This window comes from Chenopodium album, chromosome 16 (genome assembly GCF_948465745.1).
Source record: "Chenopodium album chromosome 16, dcCheAlbu1.1, whole genome shotgun sequence".
In the NCBI taxonomy this organism is placed as follows: Eukaryota; Viridiplantae; Streptophyta; class Magnoliopsida; order Caryophyllales; family Amaranthaceae; genus Chenopodium; species Chenopodium album.
Genome location: NC_137849.1, coordinates 31409758 through 31425070, shown reverse-complemented (window position 1 = coordinate 31425070; position 15313 = coordinate 31409758). Strand labels below are relative to the sequence as shown.

General features: G+C 35.2%; 1 protein-coding gene across 1 annotated transcript; it reads left to right on the top strand.

Moving 5' to 3' along the window:
* The first annotated feature begins 2457 nt into the window (after window positions 1-2457).
* LOC145585110 (uncharacterized) lies at window positions 2458-10354 on the top strand. Its single transcript, XM_081641847.1, has 9 exons — window positions 2458-3101; window positions 3539-3728; window positions 6851-6987; window positions 7094-7206; window positions 7639-7891; window positions 9181-9339; window positions 9455-9534; window positions 9943-9992; window positions 10102-10354. Exons 1-9 carry the CDS (start codon window positions 2694-2696, stop codon window positions 10236-10238), a joined length of 1527 nt encoding a protein of 508 aa, XP_081497973.1. The 5' UTR covers window positions 2458-2693; the 3' UTR covers window positions 10239-10354.
* Window positions 10355-15313: the final 4959 nt, after the last annotated feature.

The window sequence follows — 15313 nt, the reverse complement described above, 5'->3', positions numbered from 1 at the left end:
ATTAAAAAATAATAAAAGAAAACCACAGAGACTAATTAACTTAAATAACCAGTCTCTAGAGTTTTTTTACCACGCAAAGAAATGAAATTGGAGACCCGTTATCAATGATAAATGGTCTCTTGGACCAAAGAGACCCGTTATGTAGATAACATGTCTTTTATGTTAGGTCTCTTTGGCCAATTTTGTAGTAGTGTTATAATACTTATAATCAAATATCATAAAATTATCACAAATATCCAAAAACATCAATTAATTAAAGGTTAGTTTAGGATTAAAGCAAGAGAATAATTTTTTTTTTAATAGTGCCGAGAAGCAGCCCTGACACCACAGCAGGCTGCTGCCGCGCCGCTGGTGGTGCCGTCGCTGCCTACTGGTTGCGCATCGGCCGTGCGACGGTGTGGTGGTGGCCAGTGGTGGTGCTAAAAAAAATAAGGGGAAGGGGAAATAAGAGAGAGAAAGAGAAAATAAGAGGAGAAAGAGAGAGAAAAATTTACCTTTGGGTATTCTCCACTCTGGGCAAAGTTCAATTTGCTCATGTGTTGAATATTTATACCCCTTTTCTCTAGAAACCCTCCTAGACTTAAATTCCCTTCCGACCCTTAATAATTTCTTTCCTATTCAAACTTGTATTTGACTTTGACTTAAAAATTTTCCTTTTTATAAAATCACATGCCCCAAACTATATTTTTAAATAATAAAATAAAGTATTTCCAAGATTATTAAATAAATAATTAAAATGCCATAAATAATTCATTTTGAATTATTTAAATACTTTATGAAATACTTATTTAAATAAAAATACATATAAAAATACGGGGTATTACAATAAAGGTCAATGGTGCCAAAAATCAAAGACATCCAAAGCTACAAACGAACTAAGGGCCAGTGCGCCAGAGATCAAAGACATCCAAAGCTACAAACGAACTAAGGGCCAATGCGCCAGCTATGCAGATACCAAAGATATTCAAAGCAAAAGCACAAGCGCAGAACAACGGAAGTAAAACCAAAGTCTATCTAAAGAACCTAGCATCAAGTGGTTCAAAGTAAAAAAAAAAAAAAGGACCTAATGAATGAAAAACCTTTGCCCCCATGAGCAAAGTAAAACATAAGTTCAAAAGCTAAGATCAATGTTTTAATACCAAGAAATGTAACTTTTCGAATCTCACGAATTACCTCGGGAGAAAATTATCTCTCCGTTACTCACGTTAAAGTTTATCTTTTCAAAATGATTAAGCTTGCCTCATAGATGCAACAGATACATCTAAGAGACAAGATGGGAGCGAACTGTTATGCCTAAATTTTCACTACAAGTTCACATGTCTGCAGATTGCTAGATTGCAGGTTACAGGTTGCTACGAAGTCAACGACTAGGTTATCGGAAGTCAAGGGAAGTTAAATGAAGATATTTCCAAGGAATATTCTAAGAGAATCCAAGTTTGAATGAGTCAAGAGAGGTTCCATAAAAATAGGAACCATAAACTCCAACTAATTATTGGCAAAGAACAAGTCAAAAGATAATGGATAAGAGCATGAAGAATGTGGCATGAATCTCGGAGGTGAACTTGGCAACTAACTCCTATTTTCAAGGAATCATCAAAGAAGCTATTACAAGACTTCAAAAGGCTTTCCTATTATAAATAGGATGGAAACCATTGTAAAAACACAAGATACGAGCCCTAAGCATTATATTCCATAGCCATTAGCAATTAGCACTAAAATTACATATTCATTCTTGATCAAAAAACAACTGCCTTGTACTTGTACTTAATTCTCAAACTAGTATATTGGTGGATTCATCGCCACTTGCAGTTTTTACCCTTATTCCTGGGGTTTTCTGTGTCTTCACCTTGTGTCTCTTCTTCCCTAGCGGCCTTTCCCCCTTATTCCTTTTTCGTAGGTTATTCTTCCTTATTCATTGAACCTACACTATCATTTGCATATTTATTAATATAGTTGTTGTTCTGTAGAAGTTTGTCGAATCCAATGGTCTGATTTTAGCCTAAACATACTAAAGATAGCTTGACCAAAAGAACACAATCTTGATTAATGGGAGCCTTTAAGACTTGATAAATATTCTAACGCCTTATGTAATTATGTCACTGTATATTTGACCATCCTTCCAAGTTCTAGTCACTAATATCGCCAACATGTGACGTTCGTGTTCCACCATTTTATAACCCATGAATTGTTATTAGTTTGAAAGAACATTATTACAAATAAAAGTCTTCAACTTTTTCAATAATTATACTTTAGTAAAAAGCATAATGTCATTTTCCAATCAAAATTCACAAAAAAAAGATGCAAAAGAGGAGATAATAGTGCATGTTCAATGGGAAAACATGGTAGTGGACCATTTTTATGGCTTCTTTTTACGTGTACATCACCTTATAAAGACTAAACCACTTACTACTCAAATAACCAAATTAAAAAAGCAATGAAATTGCATGAGTTTGTTGCATAAATTTCATCAATTAATTATAAATTTCATCAATTTTTATAGTTGTCCATCCACTTAGTAACGTATGATTAAAGGGTAGAAATTAGTCAGTTTTATTTATTCTTGAAAACCAAAGTAAGATGTTCAAAGTTGAACCATTATTTTCCACACGAGTAATACTTTATTCACATTTCACAAATATAAATACAATATTATAGGAAGCATTTTGTGTATAACCTTGATAAATCTCTTAGAAATGATTTCTCTAGGAAAGTTGTTCAAATTTTCAATATGGTTTCTCTTTTTCTTCTTTTCTACTATTGTATCAACTCCGGCAAGGCCATGGCTTGGTGGAGTCCGGCGAAAAATCCGGCAAAAACAAGATATGGATAGCACCTTTAGTACTACTATAATTTCCATACACAAAGATTTGAAAGTCTTGTATTATCCTCAAACACTAGATCATTTCAATTATCAGCAAGAAAGTTATGTGACATTTAAACAAAAGTATATGATGTATTCCAAACATTGGGGAGGAGCAAAGGATATTTATCCTATATTTGTGCATTTTGGAGATGAAGAGCCAATGTTTGACGATGAAATTAATTGGTTAATTCTTCCAGATTATGCTGCAAAATTTAAGGCTCTTGTGGTAATTATTGAGGTAAGTATGTTAATTAAGTCAATGAGTGTTTCTTTGGGGAGAAGGGGTCGCAATGACCAATGATTAATATCTTTTAGTTAGATATAGTCATATGTTTATAGAGAATTAGTAAAAATAAGCTTTTATCCGTAAAAATAATTTCAGTTTAATAAATTGATTTAGTTCAGCAAAAATAATTTAAGTTTTGTTCAGCTTAATTTCAATTCAATTCAGTTCAATTACATATTTTTAACTTAGCTTAATGAACAATTAATTTAACTTAACATAAGTATTTTTTACGAGTAAGATAATTATGAGACGTTATTATCTCCGAGTATAAAGTTTTTCTAAAACTACTCGGTATTCGTAGCTATTTTATACAAAGTAATTGTATATATTATCTTTATCTAACGAAGTGATATAATTTTAATTATAATTGTTTTTTTGGTGATGTGAAGCATCGATATTATGGGGAGTCAAGGCCATTTGGAATGTCAATGGAAGAAATCATAAAAAATACAACCGTTCGTGGGTATTTCAATTCTGCCCAGGCTCTTGCTGATTTTGCTGAAATTATTTTGTTTTTGAAGAAAAGACTAAATGCAACTTATTCCCCGGTTATTGTTGTTGGAGGTTCTTACGGTGGAAGTGAGTCCAACTTTTTTTTTTTTTTTTAATTATTATATAATGACCGAGCCAATTTTTTCTTATAACGCTTCTCAATTTCAATTAAGAATCTTGCTAACAAGCACTCTGAGGCGTTAGATAATTAAGTAATACATAAACTAAAATAGTACTCTTGTAACACCCTAGAAATTCCTTTCTTTTAAAATACCTGTTTAAAACTTTAATTAGGAATATCTAAGATATTACCGCCACCGTGATAACGGTTAAGCCAACTATCAAAGACACACAGCGGAAGACTAATTTCAAACCCTTTCAAAACAAGTCAACTTAAAAAGTAAATCAACGAAAGTAAAGTCAAACCAAAGTCAGACGAAGTAAAATAAAATCAACCTACAACTTGGAACCATTATAGGCCCTTATTAAAACCAAACCAAATTCAAACTTCTTTGTTAGTCACGCATAATAACATTATCGTAAATAATTAAAGCGATAAACACATCAAAAACTTATGGAAACTAGCATGATACGCTCTTCACTCATGCCCATTCATGAATATGCTTCAACACCTGAAAAGCTTATCTCTACCTATTTCCACTACTCTCCATTATAAATGGGTCATCATAGGGCCAAGATAAAGACAAGGCCAACAAACACACAAAACACACAATCAGCAAAGCTGAGTACATAAGCGTAATTAACACACTAACATACAATTCCCTATCAACACACGACTTACCTTGTTGCACCTGTTTTTCAAGCATACAACACTCAATAAAAATTCTCATTAGACACTAAATAATTTATTTAACATTGATTATGCATCGAACGGTTTTCCCCCTAGCCTCCCCCAATAAATTGAGGTTACTGACGCGGGAGCTAACCGTGCCAACATAAAAAAACCACACATAGGTGGCGGAATTCCTACACATAATAGTAATAAAAAGGAATATACAGCGTCCTGTACTCCATTAGAAGTTATGGTTAAATCGTAACTCCCCCCTATATGTTCATACTCAAGGTATATACGTTCCAAGAGTTTTGGTGCGTAATCTCTTTCACTTTACGTTATTTACCGATTATTTAACTTGGTGATGACTCTCAAACCATAATCATTCAATCAATAATAATTATTCAAACAATCAAATATATCAATTTAATTCTTGAATAATTAGTGACCACCTAATATTTAATATTGAACCCTTTTAATTCTACCTCGGTGCCAATGACACCTCAAACGCATAAAGTGTCACAAATCCTATCCCTCGGTGTTAAAAACACCTTAAGTGCACTAAGCCACCAACATACAATTTATTCCTCGTGTACATAGACACTTATATAGCTCCTTTTCTCATGCTTATAGCATCAATAAAAATTATATGAACCATAAATAAATTCTTTTTTCAATATTCCATACCAAATTAAACATTTAGTTTAATTAAACATGCTCTCAATCATGCCATAAATAAAAATGTGGTTCATAAATAATATTCCAAGCTCTTATTTTCCATTCAATAATCCATCACAAATAAATCATGCTTCATAATCCAATCACCAATGACATCCGAATCATAATTTCCATTCCAAACCTAGCATGATACTACTTGTAATCAATCAAACACATTTAGCATGCTATTACATCAACATAATTATGCTAAGTACGCGAACGTACCTTGAATACGATCTTAATATCGCCACAATTAATAGAAATCACTCACTTCAAAGTCTCCTACAATTTAAAATCATAAAAGAATATTAAAACCCACTCTACACAAATTTCCAGCAATATATACTATTATAAAACCCCTCATAATCTATTTAAAATAAGCTGAAATTATATTTAAAACATCATAATTTAATCTCAATTAATGGATAATTAAAATTCCTTAAAGAAACTTGATTTCTAATACTTTACCAAAAATTCTAGCACTTTATTTTAATTAAATCTTGCTGTAATTTAGTCTTAAAACACTTTAATAAAAGGTTTACACCATTATATATCATAATCCTTCAATAATTTATAAATCAAGAACCTAGGGTTTCAAAAATTGGGGCTCTTTAATTAAAAACATAATCTGAAAATTAATTAACATAATTTTTAATCAAACATCAAAATCAAATCACAAAACCCATAATTAATATTTAGATCTAGGATTAAATTGATTTTTAAAACAAAAGTTAATAATTTTTTTTTTATATTCGAAAAAGAGAGAGGAAGAAGGTGGCGGCAGCCACCACGCCGACTGCCAGTGCCGGTGGCCGCCTGCTGCCGGTGGCTGGCAGTGGTGGTGGGGGTGGCCGAAAAAAAAGAAAGGGAAGGGGAGAAAGGAGAAAGAAAAAAAATAGAAAGAAAATAAGGAAAAGGAGAGAGAAGTTTACCTTGGGTTTTCTCCACTCTGGGCAAAGTTTGATTTGCCTCATATGTGGGATATTTATACCCCTTTTCTAAAACCCTTCTCCCTAAACTTTCCCTTTTTAATTTTTCCTAATCCCATCCCTAATAAAACTTTACTAAAATAAACTTTCTTAAATTAAACCCCAACTTAATTAAAATAATTAATTAAATAAACTTTCCTTTTATAAAATATTTCCAACTTATTAAAATAAATAAATAAAATACTTTAAATAAAACATTTAAATTCAATTAAATACTTCTCAAAATACTTATTTTAAATAAAATACGTATAAAAATACGAGGTATTACAACTCCGTTTAAAGTTTGAAACACAAGCTAAATTCACGCGTTGATTGATTTAATTAATGTTTATTGTACTTTAATACTTTCATTTTTAGTTCTCTTATCTAACATCACGAGGACGTTAATTAGCCTTTTCCTAATTAGACTATTTTGTCATCTAGTCATATGAGAGTAATTCGTATTCAATGTTTTTTTAAAAAATAAAATAAAATAGACCGTTTCTTTTACCGGTAATGAGGATCTTGACCATACTTCAATCCTCATGGCTTTTTGGTCCATTATTTGTGGGCTGGACACTTGGGAGTAGAGGGGAGAGTAAGAGAATCCCTACTCCCACTCGGTAGAATTCGAACCTCAAACCGCTAGGATCGGGTATATATATATAAAAACAATTTCATTTCCTCATAAGGTCGACCATAACTATAGTATTTTTCTATTCATTTTTCAGTGCTTGCTTCATGGTTTCGACTCAAGTATCCCCATATTGCTCTTGGTGCTCTAGCAGCCTCAGCTCCCGTGCTATATTTCGATAACATGATTGAACAAAATCACGGCTACTATTACGTCGTAACCAATGATTTTAAGGTAATTAAGAGTATATTAATTAGAATAGTTATTAGTAATGTTCACATTTCATTCCAAAATTAAATTTAAGGATTGTATCATATAGTTTTACTTACTAATCATTCAGGAAGCTAGTGAGAGTTGCTATAACACCATCAAATCATCGTGGGATGAAATCGACAAAATTGGATCAACGCCAAAGGGTCTCTCCTACCTTAGTAAAAAGTTCAAAACTTGTAGGTAAGTAGTATTCCCTCGATTTCAAAATAATTAATACACTTTACATACAGTGTGCGAGGTGTAAATTAAAAAAATAAAAAAATAAAAAAACTTAACTAGTATGGAGTATTTGTTTGTTTTATTATTATTACAAACTAGCTCTTAAATACAAGTATTTCTTAGTTGTTAGTTATTATATGTCAATTGGTATTAAAACCTTACATAGAACTGGAGGGTTTGTTACCTCATCACTCAAAGCAATTAGAGTACATCAATTAAAAAAAAAAAAAAAATTATTCTTTCTATTGTATCGATATTTTCAAAATTTATAATTAACCAGCGTGTCTTACTATTACTGATTAAAATTTTAGTTAAGTGATTAGATAATATGAAACGGAAGCTCGATCCGACAGATCAACATTTAAAGATTTGATATTTATGGGGTGCATGCAGCCAATTACAGGAAACAAGGACGTTGAAGGACTTCTTGGAGAACATGTACGATGATGTAGCACAATATAGTAACACGGACAATAATCCATCCATAATATGCAAAGCAATTGATCAAGGAAACAAGGGAACTGACATACTTAGCCGTATTTATGCAGGAGTTCATGCCTATTTTAATGGAACTCATCACAATTGTTTAAATACTAATTACTTTAATGATTATTCAGTTGAAACTAATCTTGGTTATGATTGGCAGGTACGTAATTGATTTATTATGTTGTTATTAATTATTTTTTATATAATTTAATTGACTTAGAAATTGTTTAGTCAATGTGCATATTTTGCCCATTCGTGATCGTTTGTCTCATCATGTTTCTACTTTTTATTAAAATAAAATAAAGGGTAATGTTATATATATCCTTTAGGGCTATGAATAAGCATTTAATACCTTATTAGATAATGTCCGAGCCATGCTCGGGTCTTAAATTAATATTGAGTATTAATTAAAAGGGTAATGTTATATGTAGCCCTAACGGCTATATATAAAGCATTAAATACACTCTTGAAAATTGTATTAAATTAGGAATTCATGACAAAAATACGCTTAAAGCAGTGTAATTAGTGTTTATATTTTTATGATTTCTTAACTTTTTACGATTTTCAAGTGTAAATTTAATGCTTATATGTAGCCCTAAGGGCTATGTATAACATAATAATATAATTTACCAAAATTTTAATAAAAAAAATTATAAAAAGATGACATCATTTATAGTTTTGGAGGGAAATTTTTTAATGACAGTATGACATGTGTTAAATTTTTGGATAGGATGATGTCAGCGATTGCTATTTTAGTATTAGTTATAGATTTGGTACTATGTATTAATCTAGGAATGGATAACAAAATCACGCGTAAAGTAGTGTAATTAATGTTATATTTCATTCAATAAGTCTTGTGTAAGACATGTGTACGTTAATTTTATTATAAGACGGTCAATTTGAGGGTAACTTTAACTATTTTTTTTTTTTTTTGGTAATTTTAACAACTAAAAGGGTAACTTTTAATTTGTCGTTGGTTTAAACTTTATTTTAATGTGTAATTTCTTATAAATTCATGATTACATACTATAAAAACTAATATGATTAATCTAATACTCCGTACATTATAAGAATTTTGTAAGATATAATTTATTATTAGAAAAATAATAATTTTTGTACTATAAAGGGTAACTTTAAATATTTTTATGATAACTTTAATGCGTCTTATAATAAGACCCGTCTTTTTGGAGAATTTGTGATTTTTATTTGTTTTTGCCTTCATTAATGCTAATTGCCTTTTTTAACTCTTAAGAATAACGTGCGGATGTTTATTTACATATTTTTCATCATTATGTTGCCAATTAACAAATGAAAGAGCTTCCCAAAAATGACTAGATTTCTGTTTACGGGATGTTATTACAATTTAATTGTCTTGTGTATGTTACAATTATTCATGAAAATAAATATAACATCATTACAATTAAATGTGTATATTATACTGTGTTGTAGACATGTAGTGAGATGGTGATGCCGGTTACTCGAGGTACTAGCAAATTGTCTATGTTTCCTCCTCAAAAATTTAAAATACAAGAATTCATCCAAAAATGCAAAAAGAAATACAATGTTGCTCCTCGCCCTCATTGGATTACATCTAAATACGGTGGACATGTATGTCAAAGTTCAATATTTCTAAAAAAATTATGCAATTTTTTATTGTTATTGATATTTATTTTTAATTTCAAATTTTTTTTGACGAATTTTCAATATTTGTAAATGTTACCAGGATATGAAATTAGTCCTGAAAAGATTCGGCAGTAACATTATTTTCTTGAATGGACTCAAAGATCCTTATAGTAGTGCTGGGTAACTTTCTTACCAATTAAGTTATTAACCACATCTACAGTTAGTTACTTATTGGGACCCGTTCCTTTTTGTTTATCCTATACTCCTATTAAACATAATTTTGAAGTAAAGTAAGAACAAAAACGAACAGAGAGAATAAGATTCATTTTGTTTCAATGCATTAGAGTAACTCGAGTGGTATACTATAAACTGTAAAGTAATCCATATTATTATTTGTTGGCTAATTAACACATTATATAATCAAACTACATCGTTTATAAACAATAAAATCTCTCGTTTGTTGTCTATAGGCCTATAATCCCTTGTAGCTTGCATGTATTTCACTTGTACTATTGAACGATAACTCACTATCTTATTTTTATACGGTTTTGTTTTTCTTACCTTTTATGTATGTACGTTGATCTATAGGGTGCTGCACAACTTGTCCGATAGCATCGTTGCCATTTATACAACAAAAGGTTAATAATTATTATAGTAATAATAAATCGTTCACTCTAAATTAATTAACTTTGTTCATTAATTAATTAAATGTTTGTTATATTTTTTTACTAATTGATTATATAACAGGATCTCATTGCTTGAACATATTTTCTGCAAAGAAAGATGATCCAGAATGGTTGGTTCACCAACGAAAAAGAGAAGTTGAGATTATGAGTGGATGGATCAATCTATACCATAATGATCTCTACAAATACATGAAATAGTATTTGTTCCCTACCTCAAATTAATATATACTTCGTATAATATGACGTATATGTAGTTAGTGACTCAAAGTAAAATTGCAATCATGTAATTTTATGTTTATAAAAATGATTTCTATGTCTAAGTTTGTTGTCATCTATTTCAAACTACTACCTCTGTTTCAAATTATTTGCAACGATTTGACATAAAGTATGAGTAGAAAATATCTGATCATTACAAATAATTTGAAAATGAGGTGGTAAATACAGTAGTTTAGATTGTGATTGACTAAAGTGAAATGATGGAGCCCATTGTTACTAAGAAGTAAGAAGGCAAGCCATAACTTCAGAATGCATAGCCGAAACAAAATGACCAAAATTTGCTCCACCCAACTACCTAAGAAATACAAATAATTTGAAAATGAGGTGGTAAATACAGTAGTTTAGATTGTGATTGACTAAAGTGAAATGGTGGAAGCCCATTGTTACTAAGAAGTAAGAAGGCAAGCCATAACTTCAGAATGCATAGTCGAAACAAAATGACCAAAATTTTCTCCACCCAACTACCTAAGAAATATTGCCTAGTTGGCTACAAGGAATCCAAACATCATCCCACCCCTACTCTCTTGCTACCTTTGTGCCATGAACCATCTATGAGTATAAGATTGTTTTGAAAAACCCGAGAGGACAAATTGGGTCAATCTCGAGTGCAGGGATGGACGGGCGACGGTTTTACGGGGATAGGGAGGGGTTTCTAGGGTTTTACGGGGCTGGGGGATATTTTTGCGTGGGAGGGGAGGGGCGGCGAGGGTTGGGGTAGAGGCGGCGAGGGTCAGGTAATGCAGTGGTTGCATTTTCCAGCGGTGTGGGTAGGTAGGAAGGTGGTGATGTGGTGGTGTGGTGGTGGATAGGTGTCGCGGTCCGAGAGTTCTGACACCGAATCGTGCCGTGCGCTCCTGTCTTTTGGTGACAAGAACACAAGCCTAGAACGGTAGAGGTTCGTGAGCACACCGCAACACAGACCAAAGGGTATCTTAAGGAAGCACTCGTCAACAACGAGTGCTGAGTCGGGGCTTGTGACGGCCGATACTTCGAAGCGGGCACAAGCGGAACCGACGAGATGAAGGCGTCTTTTAAGGGTCTCTTGGTTTGGTGGGGGATGCTTTAAAACAAGGCAAGCACAATATCTATAAAGGCTTAAAACAACACACAAGTCTTAAAACAATAGCAATGAGGTAAGGAGATTTGATTCATTAACCATTCGCTCCTTAAATAGCTTTATATTGGATACATTGAGAATTACTAGTGAACACTGAAATGACAGTAACACAATAATTCTACCTAGAGCCTAGAAAGTAAAAAGAAAGACTTGAAAGACATTACATAAGGAAAATACAAGTAAAAGGGGAGAAGAATACGTAGGAAAGGGGTTGGATTCTAACATCGTCCCCTACTTAAGCCGTCGACGTCCTCGTCGACTTACAAAACATACTCTAAAAGATCCTAGCAGCTTCAGTCTTCTGTTGTAGGGGTGGCTCTTGTCCTTGCTCTGATGTTGGCGTGGTAGCTGATGTTGCGGTTGCTGTCTTCGGGATCTGGGTGATAGGGTTTGAGACGACTAACGTGGAAGACGGAGTGGATCCGCATCCACACAAGTGGTTTAACCTTGTACGCGTTCCTCCCAATCCTTTTAGTGATGCGGATGAGGCCTTCGTATTTTCGTATCAAGCGATGATCTCTGCCTCTGAGGAATTTCAGCTGTTTTGGTAGGACCTTCATCATCACCATGTCCCCAAATGCAGAATCTACTGGCCTTCTGTTTTGATCAGCCTATTTTTTCATCCGGTAAGACGCTCGTTCCAGGTAGGCTTTAGCAATGTCAATGTTTTGCTTCCACTCTCTTGTAAAATCTCGAGCCTGAGCACTTCTTCCACTTTCCCAGTCTGCCACTGTGTGCGGGAGACGAGGTTGTTGACCTATAATCAGCTCAAAGGGGCTTTTGTTGGAGGAGGAGCTCCTTTGAGCGTTGAAGCAAAGTTGTGCTACGTCCAAAAGTCTCACCCAATCTTTCTAGTTGGCGCTTACGAAGTGTCGCACATATTCTTTAAGCAGTCCATTGAATCTCTCCGTCTGTCCATTGGATTGCGAATGGTGGATTGACGACATGTTGAGGTCAGAACCCATCAATTGGAATAGCTCAGACCAAAATATGCTCGTGAACCTAGTATCTCTGTCTCTCACTATGCTTTTTGGCAACCCCCAATACATTACAATGTGTTTGAAGAAGAGCAATGTCGTTTCTTCTGCTCCACAAGCCTTTTGCATGGGTACGAACGTGGCATACTTAGAGAACCTATCTATTACCACCATGATAAAGGAGAACTGATCCACCTTCGGGAGGCCGCTAATGAAGTCCATTGAAACACTATCCCAAGGTCAAGTGGGTACTGGAAGTGGTTCTAGGAGCCCCCGGGCTTCTGTCTGTCAACCCTGTCCTACTGGCACACCAGGCAAGTTTTGGTGTATCTCATCACACCTTCCTTCATTCCTGGCCAGTAGCACCCCATCGCGAGTAAATTGATAATTCTCTGCCACCCTGGATGTCCTGCCCACATCGTGTCGTGGCATTCATTCAACAACATTTTTCTTAATCCCCCTGCTTTAGGGATAAAAATTTTTGTGCCTTTAGTGAAGATGAGGCCATCCTCCATCCAAAAGCGTTTGGTCTTTTCTTCTTCAATCATCTTCATTATTGTTTTTGTCATCGGATCATCTGGTAGGTACGCACAAACTTGATCTCTAACAGATGTGGCAATACTGCTTGCGGTCATTGGTCCTAGCTTGTACATTGCGACAAGATTAACACGCCTACTTAGGGCATCAGCTACTCTGTTGCTTGAGCCTGTTCTATAAGTGAACTCCACATCAAAGTCGGCCAGTACCTCTTGCCACCGGGCTTGCTTCCCTGTTAATTTCGATTGGGTGAGGAAGTAGCTAGCTGTTGTGTTATCGATGCGAACAATAAATTTCGCCCCTAATAAGTAGTGTCTCCACCCTTTCAAGTAGTGAACAATTGCTAAAAGCTCTTTTTCTTGTGCTGCATACCTCCTTTCTGCATTACTCAACTTCCGGCTTTCATAAGCGATTTGGTGGCCTTCTTGGAGTAAGACCCCACCCAATGCATAATCGAATGCATCCATCTCTACTTCAAATGGTTTGTTGATATTAGGGAGCGCTAAAACTGGCTCCTTCATGACTTCTTCTTTGAGCTTGAGGAAATCCCCTTGTTGTTTCTCTAAGCAATTCCATTTGTTGTCTTTCTTCAACAAGTCCGTGAGGGGGCTTGCTATCTCTTAATACCCTTGATGAATGAAGTGGAGATAGTAATTAGCTAACCCCAAGAACGATCTTAACTCCGAGACGTTCTTCGGAGCTTGCCAATCACTAATGGCTTGAATTTTCTTAGGATCCATTCTTATGCGGCCTCCTCCTACAAAATGTCCAAGAAAGCTTACTTCTTTATTCGCAAAAGCACATTTCTCTCGCTTCACGAACAGATTGTTGGTTTTCGATGAGTCCGACTCATATCAGAAGAAAACCCGAGCCAAGACCACGCTCACAATAAAATATAATCATAAAGAATAATTAACTTAAACAACAAGATTAAAAAAGAGATCAATACCTTTGACGTGTGCTTCACTCACAAAAAGAGCTCTTACTTCGAAAGCTCTAAGTGTCGCTCGCACGAGAACCTCCAACGGAAGTCCACCCGCAACTCGACCCCTGAAAATGGTCCAACGCTTAGGGGTTAGCTAAGCCCGACCTAAACCCGAGTAATTATATGTGTTCAAAGGTTTTCTCAATGGAAATGCCTTTTTGAACACCTTACTCAAGTGATTTTCCCAATACTCCAACTTGGTTATTTATAGGGGAAAACAAGAGTGAGATTTGTTGTTCCATCAATGTGAGATAATTGATTTTTCCATTTTATTTTTAAATCAAAAAAAAAAATTTATTATCAAGCTACTAATAAATGAACAAGTGGCATATTCATGAGAGAGGTTAGGTGAGAACCACTTGGAAAAGGGGGGACCAAACTTGCTCCCCAATCCTCTCCCATAGCCGGCCACCTCAAGCTTCAAGCAACGAATCCACGCGCGCCACGTGGCACCCACACTTGGGCACCAAGGCACCCAAGTGTGGGCTGCTTAGCTGCTGCCATGCCTTTGGCCCGGCAGGCCACGCACATATGTGCGGGCTGCTTGGTCGAGGCTTGCTGCCAGCAAGCCATGCACCAATGTGCGGGCTGCTGGCCGTGGCCTGCTAGCATGCCTCGCACATTTGTGCGGGCTGCTGGCCAGGCCTGTTGCTAGTAAGGCGCAGCACAACACGCCATGTTGCTGCTAGCTGCTGCGGGCTGGCGCGTCATACATGCTGGCCCTTGTGGCATGACTGCTAGCACATGCGCGCTTGGTGCTACGTGCTGCGGCCAGCCTAGCTAGCCGTGGTGCGCTAGCATGCACCAGCCAGCATAGGCTCAGCTTGGTGCGCTTGCTAGCCACCTTGCTAGGCCATATGCCCCTAGCACTCGGTTTGCTCGGGGCATTCCGATGCTAGGGGTATTTTGGTAATTTTGTTGATTAATTAGTAATTTTCTCGTCTCGTCTTTTATTATTTTGACTCGACTTCCGACGCTCGAATTCGACGCTCCAAGCTCGAATTTCCGTCGTCTAAATATTAATTACTCGAGTGACTTAATAATTCCTTCTGAATTAATTCGTCGCGTCTGTTCGTTAGTTGCTTGGGTGTGACCCGAATGATTCAGTCAAGATTAAGCCTTAATACTAATTATACGTTAATATTACTAATCGGAAGCGGCCTCCACCTAAGCATTCCGATCACTTGACCTTACTGAATATTTAGCTTTCTAATAATTCCGAACCCTCTATCGGAATAATACACTTGTTCGAAGGACACCATTCCTTTCAATCTCCCACTTGTCCTTCCGGACAGGTGCGCATTTAGTGTATAGCCTTTTTCCTGTGTCACTTAATGTCTCTTCATGAACTATAAGGTAAGATTTATTCGTCATCCTTATT

Bases quoted from the DNA above. Each gene is read 5' to 3' on its own strand.
- LOC145585110 (XM_081641847.1), top strand. From the start codon at position 2,694: ATGATTTCTCTAGGAAAGTTGTTCAAATTTTCAATATGGTTTCTCTTT. The intron at 3,729-6,850 runs GTGAGTCCAACT...TTCATTTTTCAG, and splicing joins TGGAGGTTCTTACGGTGGAA to TGCTTGCTTCATGGTTTCGA. The intron at 9,993-10,101 runs GTTAATAATTAT...ATTATATAACAG, and splicing joins TGCCATTTATACAACAAAAG to GATCTCATTGCTTGAACATA.